The sequence below is a fragment of the Rousettus aegyptiacus genome, unplaced genomic scaffold (genome assembly GCF_014176215.1).
Source record: "Rousettus aegyptiacus isolate mRouAeg1 unplaced genomic scaffold, mRouAeg1.p scaffold_m13_p_9, whole genome shotgun sequence".
Taxonomy (NCBI): domain Eukaryota; kingdom Metazoa; phylum Chordata; class Mammalia; order Chiroptera; family Pteropodidae; genus Rousettus; species Rousettus aegyptiacus.
Window position 1 is genome coordinate 22,418,774 of NW_023416312.1, and position 12,261 is coordinate 22,431,034.

Below are 12,261 nucleotides of genomic sequence, written 5' to 3' on the forward strand. Positions count from 1 at the left end.
TTTTATAATGTCAAGTTGGAGTTTAATAAATTCTACATTAAAAAATGTTAGGGACCATCCTAAATAGAACTCATAAATATTCCTTATAAACAGAATCGTTCCCTCCCTCTGAAAATAAACAATTAACTGCCAACACATTTTTTTTCCTCAGTGAGAGGAAAGGGTCTTGGAAAAGAAGGAATCAAGAAAGAGAATGACCTCTATGGCACAATACAATTTTGTAAATTAAAAATACATGCACAAAAACAATAATACATGTTTTACAAGTACACGCTCAAATAGAAGGATGAGCATGTTTCAATGGTTGTCTATGATAGGGAGAAGGGGAATGGGGCTAAGAGGAGATCAGTTAGTTTAAATAAAGGGAGAGGAGCCTTGACCAGACTGATGATAATAGTGTTTCATCAATGAGAAAGCATTATTAACTCAGTGTTTTGCATAAGAGGTCCAAAAATGAAAATAAGTGAATCAATACGGTGTACTTCAGTTTAGGTTTTTGAATTCCATACCTCCGAAATTAATCCAGGGTAGTATTAGCAAATGAATGATTTAAAACCTACCAATTATCTCCTAGCAAAACTGCCAAATGGAAGAGATGCTTTTGGCACTCCTAGCTCCACTTTCAGGATGGCTTTTTCTTCCTCAGTGATACCTCCTCCTGTTCCTCCTATAAATACTTCCTTCTAGACTGCATCTCTGCAGAACTGATCACAATCTCAAATACTACTGTGAACGACTTTCATTTGTCCCTATACATGTAAATACACACATGTATGTGGGCACACACACATCCCATTTCTGCCACCACCAGTACAGGGCTCCTAACTTTGTAATTTCATCATTCCAAGGACCCAGTGCTGAACTTCATTATTAATTTCTCAACAGTATACTATACTGGCCCATATCAGTTAATTTCTATTCATGCATCAAACAGAATGCTACCAAGAGGTATAGAAAGAGGGATAGAAACAAAGTATGCCTCATTCATAAATTTGCCAAAGCGTTTCCTATAGCACGCAAAGTTGTTCATGGAAGTATTTCTGATCCAGAAGAAAGTTAGAATCTACCGTCTTCAGAGACCAGGGAACCCATATGCTTTCTCTTAGGTAGGATCTTAGAATTTAAGCACATATCATCATACCTTTTCAATGGTTGTTAATACCTTTTCACCTGAGTTGTCACTGGTTTCAATGTCGCCATCTGCAGGAACATTTTTATTGTCTTCCACAGCTTGCTTCTCGCCTTCCAGATATTCATCAATTTCCTCATCCTTGTCTTCTGGTTCTTCATTTTCTGAAAGTTTGTGATCCTATAAGAAAATTGATAATCAAGGAAGAGTTAGATTTTCTTTTTAAAAAAAGAGATTCGATATCGCTATCATAAATAATTTATACTGTCTCATAGAACACATAGATATGAATTCAAATACTGAAGTCAAAGAAATAAAATATTGTAAAACCCATGCTACATGTCAAGTTATTATGTTACCAAGGATTTTGTGCATGCTGCTCTATTTCATTTTTAATGACTTAGATTTCTAAAATTTTATTAGCACCCATGGGAAGGTTAAAATAGAAAAAAAAAATGCTTTCAGGGCTGTCTAAAAAGAATGAATGCTTTTAAACTAGAGAAGTTAAAAAGCTTTCTATCTATTGTCACGTTATAACACAATTATACCTATGTATTCATTATGTTCATTTTCCAAAACATAGGGATTTAAAATCACTTCAGAAGTACAATTCACTGAGAGGTAAGTACAATTACTTACATTCTAGGAAAAAGATAAAAGGACATAGGCAGTTTAAATGGTTTGCTCTTAGTTATTTATAGCAGAGGGAAAACCAAACCAAGTCCATCTGACTCCTATCCAGCTAACCCAAATTATAACATGGCCCATCTATGGATTTGATAGGCTGAGAGTAAATCATGTGATGCTTATTAAGAATAGGCAAAAAAACATTAGTTTTATCCTTAATTCTATATTGAGTTTTTTTTTTTTTTTTGCAATTTTATATTTGGGGTGGAATGCTGTTTATTTATATCATTAAGGGATTAGAATCCTTATTGGATATTGTCCTATACTTTTCATTTATGCACTTCACTAAAGGTAAAGTGATCTCTAAAATAGGTGAGGCAGTAGTAACCACTGCCTTGAAAAATGTTTTTAAAAGTTCGCCTTGGCCCTCTTTGCCTCAGACTATATATGTCCTTTATATTCCTTTAACACTGTAACTACCTTCTTGTGGTCAAGTTCTCAGTGCTGTTTGGCTAAGGATAAGCCTGACTCCCAAAAGAATCTTTAGTGGGTGGTTTGAAAACAGTGCCTCTAATAATTATCTCACCTTTCTTCTGGAAAAAAGAAAAATATGAGCGAGTTCAGGCTAGGAAGAGAATATGTTTATATTTCACACTTCAGTAACAGATCTAAGTGACATCCTCAAGTCAGTAGCACTAAGGGTGTGGCCTAATAGTATTCCCGGTGAGGACAAAGCAATCCAGAAGTGAAGCCTTGAGATTTAAAAAAAAAATTCAGAAGTTAACCTGGGAGGGCTTCACTTAGGTTAATGAAAGGGCACAAGGCAGTGCACACAAGAGGAGAATGCAGGAGAGGGGAACAGGGTACCAGGATAGACATGCTTAGGTTGGGTAGAGTTAACTACAAGGTAGCTACTATTTACCAAGAATTTCTAAGGCTTTCTTTTTTTTCTACATGATTTCCCCTCTAAGTGTCTTATATATTAGGCCTAGCCAGGTACACATTATGGGCAGCTAAAATGATCAGAGACAGCTTGACTTTGGAAGAGAATGGAAAACAAAGATTAGTAGATTTAAGATTTTTGACTGAAAAATATAGTCATAAATGTATATAAATGAGGGTCACCTAGAAAGAAAAGTGCTCCTGACACAGAGAATTTGACTCTGCCCTTCTATCTCCCAGAGGGAGGGTCAGTTCATTGTGTTCTGGCAAAGTCCTCATTCCTTGGAGAGTTTGGCTAATCTAACAGCTGGGTCAATTCCAGTTGTACTAGTTAACATATTAGTATAACCATAGGCTATCATGATCTTATAAAAAAAACATGGAATTTTATCTTATTTTAGAAATAAACAAAACACTCATCTTTTATAATGAACGATAATTTTACTCATTAACTTTATGAAAATCTATAATAATGAAAAACTGTTGGAACTATATCATTTCCTAAATTTGAGAAACGTTCTTAGAAAATGACATTTTCACTAGAAATCGCATCATTAATCATATCACTTTGCACTTATTAGGACATTTAAAATTAATCTATACACATCTGGGCAACTACTTTAAATCACATATAGCACTTACCTTCAAACTGAAACAATTTAGGAGAGATTGGCAGAATACTGTCATTTTATAAAAGAAAGGATAAAATTTAAATACATTTTTGTCACCAGAACCATATAAGATATAAAAAGGCAGTCTGGAGTGGTCAGTGGAAATTCATCTTGCGTCAGTGAATGGGCCTGAGTCCCACAAAAGGACCCTTGTTTCATCGGTCAGACACAGCACAGGGAGCTGCAGTCTTTGGTATGGTCCAGGGCACTGCTTTTTTACATTTCTTATGGGAAATATCAAGAAACCAAATGCTATTCATTGGGTTGCAGTTTCCTTAAGAAAATGATAGCATCGCATGCTTTATAAACTAGAGATTGCTATCAGAAGTATGCTTAGTGGTCATGCTGGGATGGGAGATAGGAAATGGCTGGAAGAGAGTTGAAGGGGAGCTTCTAGGGAGTTGACACTGCTTTTCCTTGATCTGGAATGTTAACTATATGGGTGTGTGCAGCTTGTGGAATATACATTGAGCTAGACATGTATGAAATATATACTTTCCTGTGCATGTATTAACTTTAAAGGTTTTTAAGTTTTAAAAGAAGACTATAAAGCATAAAATTTTATGACACAATTCTGGATTTATGGCATGATTCAATGTCATATAGGGTAGAAAATGTTTTCCAAAAAGGCTAATAGAGCATAAAACTTTATATCTAAGTCATATCAGGTAGGAAAGTGTATATTTTAATCTCAATTTCAAGGTTTCTTTAGGACAAGAAGGGTTAACACTTAAGTTCATGTTTTAATTACACTAGAAATCACTGAGGCAGGAGTAAAGAGTAGGAAGGGCTTTAAATAAAAAGACCTAAGCACTGCTTTTCAAGCCTTTATCCATCAATCATGGACTGAACAAGGTGCCCAATTAATGTACTTTACAGTGTATCTGTAAAATGGGAAAACGATATTAGCAATGCCTACCTTGGAAGGTTTGTATAAAGATTAAAAAGATTATTTACAGAGAAAATAACATGAGCAAACAGCATTTGTATGTAAACTGAGTGATTTTGTAAAGGCCCCTCCATAAAAAGTAAGATAGGATCCCTAGTACACACTGAGGATTGTTGAAAACCAAGAAGCATGGATACATTTTGCCATAATGTCTCAGATCTTATCACTAAAAAATGGTTCACTTAAAATGTTCACTTTTTTTCAGTGTAAAATCTCCCAATGGCAGATAAACTCACGTGTTCAAAGAATCACTGTATATACCAAAGTAAATCTGCAGGCCAGATTGTACCCATGTGCTGCCACTTGTGACTTCCGAATTGCTGGCTTCCAAAAACAGTACTTTATAATCTCTAAACTTTTCCTTCTATGTACCAATCCTTTACTTAATTCCTAATCCTGTATTTTCGCCACTAAATACATTACAGTTTGACTCAGATGAGCAGCCCTGCAAAAATGAGTCTAACACTCAGGGTACAGAATATCTTGCTGGTACACATTTTTACTCTCATTTTCACTTTCACTTTTTTATTTTCCACTTGTGTTTTCTTAGAAAATTTAGTTTCCTCTTTAGCTTAAACAAATGCATGATATACAATTACACATTATGTGCGGATTATTTTTTAAGTATTTTAATTTAAAAAAATTAGGACACAGAGATAAATCTATGGTCTCTATGACAGCACTGACATCTAAAGTTTAGGCTAACCGTGTGAGTGCAATCAGCCTTTCATCATGCTTCAAATGTTGAGAGGCAGTATTTGACCCATGTGTGGTTATAATTATTGTAATCCATTTCATCTCCACAGATCTATTTACATAAGCCAATTTTTTGGGGAGTTGTTAAACAAAAGTGACATTCATAGAGAAAAGCTCATGGTATTCAGGAGGGTAGCACTCTACCTGACTTGATATAATTAGAGTGGTTCAGGTCACCATTTGCTGAGTACCTCCAACATGTTTCATATGTTAACTAACTTAATTATCAAAAGACCACCCCCCTCCTTTACTCAAAGAGGGACAAATACTCAGAAAGGTTAAAAAAAACTTTTCCAAGTGTCCAGAAGAGCTAATCAGGGAAGGGCTAAGATTTGAACTCAGGTCTACTGGCCTCCAGAACCCATGCTCTTTCCCAGCTCTGCTCAAATAAATTGAAGACCATAATGGCTGCCCTTAGAGTTCCCCGCTACCACTGATATTTAAAGCACTGCAGACTCTTCCATTTTGTGGATAGTCCATTTTGGTAATATTCTATTCTTATACACCATTGTATATAGTAATAGCAACTAAACATTTAGGATTTTCTTTTCCCAGAGCACCAAAGTCTCTGGAATATACATCTCCCTTCCTAAATTGAGAAATATTCTAGTAGCACTCTCTGTCTGATATTTTTTCAAAGTCTAGTTCTGATTCTATTTCTCTAAAAATCAGACTTGCTGGAGATCACTCTTTGCTGGCAATGTGGGCTGTGCTTGGCCCTCCTCTGGGCCTCTCTGCAGCCCTCCACCCCTCCTCTTCCTTGGTTTGGGCAGCACCTCTCTTTGCTAGTAAGTATTCCAGCCCCACCTCCTTCTCAGACTTCCCTTTCTCAACCTTCCCTTACCTACTGATGTTTCCCTGAATTTTGTCTTCAGTTCTCCTTCCACACTATGAATGCTGCCTCTCATTCAACTCCACAGTTTTAACTACATATAGATGCTGGTGATACTCAGCAATCTCCCCTAAGCTCCAGACCCAGACAGGTATCTGACTGCTGAGCATCTACTGGATCAACAAGCCCCAAGATGTCTTCCAAATCTGCCTCTACTCCTTTGTTCTCAGCCTTGGTGAATGGCACTCTTTTTACCCAGTTCTGCAGGCTAGAAACAAGAAAAGCTTGGCCTTTTCCCTACCTCTAAACTACATCTCTTTACTAAGGCCTCCAATTGTGTCCCTAAATCTCCTTCGATAATATATACATACCAAACTCTCCATCTCCACTGTAGCTCCTCTGCAGTCTCTGCCTGCTCTACTATAACTGCCTCCTAATTGGCATCCCTGCCTCTGGTCCTGCTCCCTTCCAATCCACCCCTCCATATTGCTGCCAGAATGATGTTATAGAAGCCCAAGTGTGATCGTCTTACTCTTGTTGTTTAACATCTTTTACAAACACATATGGTCCTTTGCCTCTCTGTCCAGGACCAAGGAAACTCTAGGCTGCACTGACACCAAAACACGCTCATGGCTGGAAAGCTGTTCTCTCCCTACCCACTTCTGACTAGGTTTTACATTTCATGACTTCATTCATGTTTCACCACTGCTCCTCGGAAGCCCTTTCCTAGCTGAAGTGATGCCCCTGAAGAACTCTACTGTACTTGTAAATTTGTCAGCCCAAATAGCCAATAGCTCCTTGAGATCAGGAACTGTATCTTCCTTTCTGCATACCCAAGGCACAAACCATTTTCTTCTTATTAAAGGATTGAATGGAGGAAAGCCATATATCTGTTTTAAGAACATATTTTTATCTTTGTGCAGTCCTAAGAACATGAGGGTATCAGGAAACAAAAGGGCATTGTTTACCAAAAGTTAAGGCAGAGTCACAGGAACTCCTTTCACCTGTCTGGTGTTCATTCAAGAAATCTATACCTACCTAATATCCCTGACAGGGAAGAGGGCCTCAGGAGGTTAATTGTAAGCAGCCCTCACTTCTTGAGATCTATCAGGTTTGGGGGAGCTTCTGTTCTCTTTTTGGTGCTTGGCATATAAATATTTGTTAAGTGAACAATATGTACCAAATATTAACTTCTGTGTCAAGTACTGGGCACATAATACCACATTTAATTTTTACAATTGAAAGAATGAAGGAAGAAATCAGAGTGCCTTCCTCCATGGTAGTATTTTATTTTCAGTAAACAGGTGTACAGCAAATTTTATCTCTATAGTGAAATAATAACAAACATTTTAATTGTACTCACCTCATATACTGCTTTTTAGCAGCAGTAGATCCTTCTGTGGTACTCCTTTGTAGCTTACCTTAAAGTATTGTTCTGCCAGAGTCCTCATTTGAAACTGTAACTCAATGGATTCTATATACACAACTCATACTTGCCTCAGAAATGATCACTGATATACTATAGTAAAAGCTTGATCAACCAGCAGATGGGAGCAATAAAGAAGGAACCAGTTATTCCAGTCTCTTTAACCAAGTATTAATTCAGTTAAGAAAATGACTAGGCCAGTGTTCTTTTGACCAGAACACTATGCCTGCATGGATTCCTGCTTCTAAAAGTGCACACAAATTTTTTGGCCAGGGAAATGTGAAGAAATGGGTAAGAAATGCTGTTAAAAATGATTATCTAGACCAGTTCAAATAGTGGTCTAGAAAGTAATGAGGTAGACACATTTTATGAACATCATTTCAGTATTGCTGGCTGATTATCACTTCAGGGAAGACGAATGCCTATATCTTTAACATTAATAAATTGAGTTTAAGAGTCTCTCATATCCCTGGAGGTTTTTTCTTTATGAACTCTATTTCTGTCATCTATCTTATTTAATCATCTTAAGTCTATTTTTAAATAGTCATGCTTTTCACTAGAATTAACAACACAACACATACATCTTTATCAAAGTATCAATTCTATTCTACTAACACTTAATGGATGTGATAGAATTTGGCAGAACCCTGCAATGCCAAGTCAGCATGTTGGTTAGTTAGGGGAGGCTACCAGAGATCCTTGCAGCTAAGACAAAATTTACAGTTGCTTCTAAGAATTTCTTCACTTCATATTCTAGTTTTTCTCCTCATGTTCTTTTTCAAGGAGAATCAAATGTGCAGAGAATTCAACTATGCAAAATTCACAGGAAGTTTACCATCAAAATCCTCCTTGATAAAAGAAAGTATAAGAAATCCCTTATGTCCAAGATATGGGAAGGAAATCAGTTGAAAAGGGAACTATGAATAAAGAACAATCAAACAAACGAGGTGCATTATATACCTTGAAAATATTAAGGAAAGACTGAAATTACTCTAGTGGTTGGCAATCTAACCTCTCTAAAATTCAATACCTAAGATTAGTTTCTTTTTTGACAAACAATTACTGACTGTATACATTTAAGTTTTATTACTCTTGAAACATTCTGACAAACAACAAACAAAATTACAGAATAGTCAATGAAGAATACATTGAGAATACATAATATATACTGGAAATGAAGGCTCTGAGAGTACAGTTAAAGCATGGAAATTATAGGAGTTTAGGAATACAGAATTACAGAAGATGAGACATTAAGAGTCAGAAGTACAGTATATCATCTAATATACTCCATTTTACAGATGAGGACACTGAGGTGCAATGTGTAGCTCTGCCTGGCCGATAAATACTTAAAAGTTTTACATACTTCCAATTACACATTTAACTTAATCTCCATTTCATTAGATATACTGCCATTTGCCTAGAGAGTAATTAAAAGAGATCACATTATTAAGATCTGAGCTCTGAATCCAACTGTCACTTGGTAGATTTTTGAAAAAAAGAACACATAAAAGATAGAAAAGACTACTATTTTTTTAAATGTGAATTCCTCGTGTTAGCTTTAGAATACCATCTGTTCTTATAAAATTATTCTATGTGGTAGGTAAACTGTAATCAGACTAATAATAAATGTGCTAACATATTTATAAGAAATCAGATGTCTTTATAGCCCTTAAGGATCTGTGCCATTGTTGTAGACACAACAAAACACTCTTACGGTACACTATTTCTTAAGTCTGTCTTTAATGAAGAATATATAATATTAATTACCTGCTATGGTCTTTTGGTAATTTTTAATTATAGATTAATAATTCTGGGGAAAAATACACCAAGATATTAGTTTAAGAGGAGCCAAAATATGCCAGTGCCTTTTACTGTCTTTATTAGTCATATTGTACCACACGTGAAGTAACCATGACATAAAATCAATTTAATAAAATGTATTGAGTGCCTACTACATGTAATGTGATCAAATTTTTTGGACAGACATAACCAGGTTAAATTTAAAGTTTGTTACTTCAGTTCCAAATAATGTGGTAATACATTATTCCAGAATTTTTTAGAACCTGGTGGTCCATTTTCTAAAGGCCGTTTTGACTGCACTGGCATTCTAAACCTCTGTACTTTATGCTCTTTCCCCTTTCCTTCTGTGTTAGTAATAAACTTTTTTTGACATGTTTTATCTTTGTTATATTTCACAGATCCTTTGATTTTGCTCACTTTTCTAGAGTCTTTTCCTTCACCCTGTCTTCCTAGCCTTTCACTCTCATCTCCTGTCTGTTGGTATTTTCCCTCTTCTTCCTCATTCTCTTCTCTACTCCTATTTTCTTCTTCTTCCCTTTCTTCCCCATCTCCTTCCTCCCCTTCTCCCTCTTCCCCTTCTCCTTCTTCTTCCTCCTCTCCTTCTTCTTCCTCCCTTTTCCCCTCTCCTTCTTCCCCCTCCCCTTCCTCTCTTTCTCCTTCCTCCCCTTCTTCCCCCTCTCCTTCCTCTTCCTCTCCTTCCTCTTCTCCCTCCCCATCCCCCTCTCCTTCCTCTTCCTCTCCTTCCTCCCCTTCCCCCTCCCCTTCTTCTCCCTCTCCTTTCTCTTCCTCTTCTCCTTCATCCCCTTCTCCCTCCCCATCTCCCTTTCCTTCCTCCTCGGCCCCCTCTCCTTCTTTCCCTTCTTCTCCCTCTCCTTCCTCCTCTCCATCCTCCTCTTCTTCTTCCTCCTCTTCTTCCCCATCCCCCTCTCCTTCCTCCCCTTTCACCTCCCCATCTCCTTCTCCTTCCTCTCCTCCTCCCTCTCCTTTCTCCTCTCCTTCTTCTTCCCCCTTCTCATCTCTACCCCCATCCTCCTCTCCCAGTCTTTCTTCTCTGTCTTCCTCTTTCCCTTTTTCATCTTCTCTGTCTCCCTCTCCCTCTTCCTCTTCCCCCCTCTCCTCCTCCTCTCCTTCCCCCTTTCCTTGTTCCTCCCCTTCTCCTTCCTCCATCCCTTCATTTCTTTCTTTCTGATGGCCTTGTTCCCTCTCCTTTAGCTCCTGTTTCTTCTCTTCTAAATCTTTCTCTTCCTTACCTTGGCTCTCTATTTCTCCTTCTCCCTTCTCTCTCTCCTCCTCTCCTTCCTCACTTTGCCTCTGTTCCATTTCTGAATTGTCCTCCTTCCAGATTCCCTCACCACCTTCAGGCACATCTTCTGCCTCTCCCCCTGACTTTCCATCACTTTCACTCACCTCTGCTCTGTCTGTAAGGTCATCTGATAGGATTTCTGCTTCCTCCTCCTCCTCCTTTCCTCCAGGCATCTCCACATTTTCCTCTATCTCTTGCTCCTCTATTCCACTTCCTTCCTCTTCCTCTGCTCCTTCCTCTTCCTCTGGTATCTCTGACAAGCGGTCACACTTAAAATCATATTTTGCCATGAATTTAGACATTTTGTGCTCAGTCTCTTCCTCATGTTCTTGTTTAATACATTTTCTGTCATACCATAAGTTTTGGTAAACTTCCACATCATCATCATCTTTTTCTCCACTACTAAATTCCACTGACTCAGGAGGCTGGAAACCATCACTTGTACCCTGCTGACTTTCACTTTCACCTTCCAAGTGACTTTCTGGCTCCTGTATAGATTCTCTTTCACTGCCAGGGATCCCATCTTGCTTGTTCTTTTGTCTGTCCTTAACAAAATCATCATTGTCTTCAATATCCTCAATTATTATGTCTCTATTTGATGAGTTGTCAAATAATGTATCAATATTTTTTATAGCCTCTTCACTTTTTCTTATATCCTTCAGACCTGCCATTTCTGCTAGCTTAGTTTCCTTCTCAGAGACTATTTCTTCTGCTTCTGAATCTTTCTGACTGTGTCCTCCATCACTTTTGTTTTCTATTTCCTTATCATCAAGTGGATAAACATCAGGCTTGCTTTTAAATCTAAGTATCTGTTTTTGCGAGTTCTCCTCATTGGTGTCAGCCTGAGGCCCAGGCTGGTCTGAGTCATGACCTACGTCCTCATCTGAAAATGCTTCCACATACATAGATGTTTGTATCATGTATGTTCCTTTAGCCAAATGTTGTTTATATACTTTCCCTTCTTTCAAGTTTTTGGACATCTCTTCACTTTCATATTCATTGCTATCATCATTTTCAGTATGAGCTGTATGCTGCTTCAGTTCCTCAACTGTTTCTTGTTTCTGTAAATTTGTTGAAGTAATCGTCATACTACTATCAGTTTACAATGGTAACTTATCTACTACAAAAAACTGCCAAGATTTTGTATTGTTATCGGTTTCATTAGGAGAACAAAAACATTGTTTTACCAGACATTTTGCTCAGCTTTGTTTTCTCTGGGGATAATTTATGCCTCTAAGTCTATGCGATGTCTAATTTTGATTTAGTAACATGTGTCTGTGTTTAACTTTTGAGTTCCTACCACCTGCCTTAATTTTGCCATTACTCACAGTACCATCAATATTTATTTTCTGACCATTTTCTTACTGAGTCAATTCTTAAATATAATACATTTCCAGACTGAATTTATAAAATGTTTAAAATGTATACTTCTCTTGCATGCAGTAAAGTTCAGTTTAATTTTGTCTACCTTCCCCATTGTCTCAATTGTCAAATTTTGGTTGGTCTTTTGCATCTATGAAATTTACAGAATTAAAGAAAATAAATGTAAATATGAAATTTTAAAAATGGAAAAAATAAATAGCTGATTTCTATAAAAAATAACTGAACTAAAAACTGCAAATGAAATCTGTATCGATATACTAAATAATGAATATATTTTTCTTTTCAAAACAAAATCTTGAGTTTCAAATTTTTTACTCTCTTATCTATTATATTCTTTAATTATAATAATTTGCATACATTAATTAAAAACTACAATAAGTAAAATAAGGTAAACTGTATAAGATTTTATAAAAACTATGAAATTAAACATTGAAATTTGAATG

The 12,261-nt window shown here is 36.8% G+C and overlaps 1 protein-coding gene across 9 annotated transcripts in view; it reads right to left on the reverse strand.

Moving 5' to 3' along the window:
* The window catches only part of RPGR (retinitis pigmentosa GTPase regulator), a 52,216-nt gene that overhangs the window by 7,866 nt on the left and 32,089 nt on the right, over positions 1–12,261 (reverse strand). For 3 of the 9 annotated variants that reach the window (XM_016152942.2, XM_016152935.2, XM_016152915.2), the window contains 2 exons: positions 10,540–11,496; positions 1,142–1,309 (listed from right to left, as the gene is read on the reverse strand). In XM_016152942.2, coding sequence (XP_016008428.2) covers positions 1,142–1,309; positions 10,540–11,496 — 1,125 coding nt within the window. Of the gene's footprint in view, positions 1–1,141; positions 11,497–12,261 lie in introns of those variants that run through there. The other 6 variants (XM_036226881.1, XM_036226880.1, XM_016152951.2 and 3 more) reach the window with 5 other exon arrangements.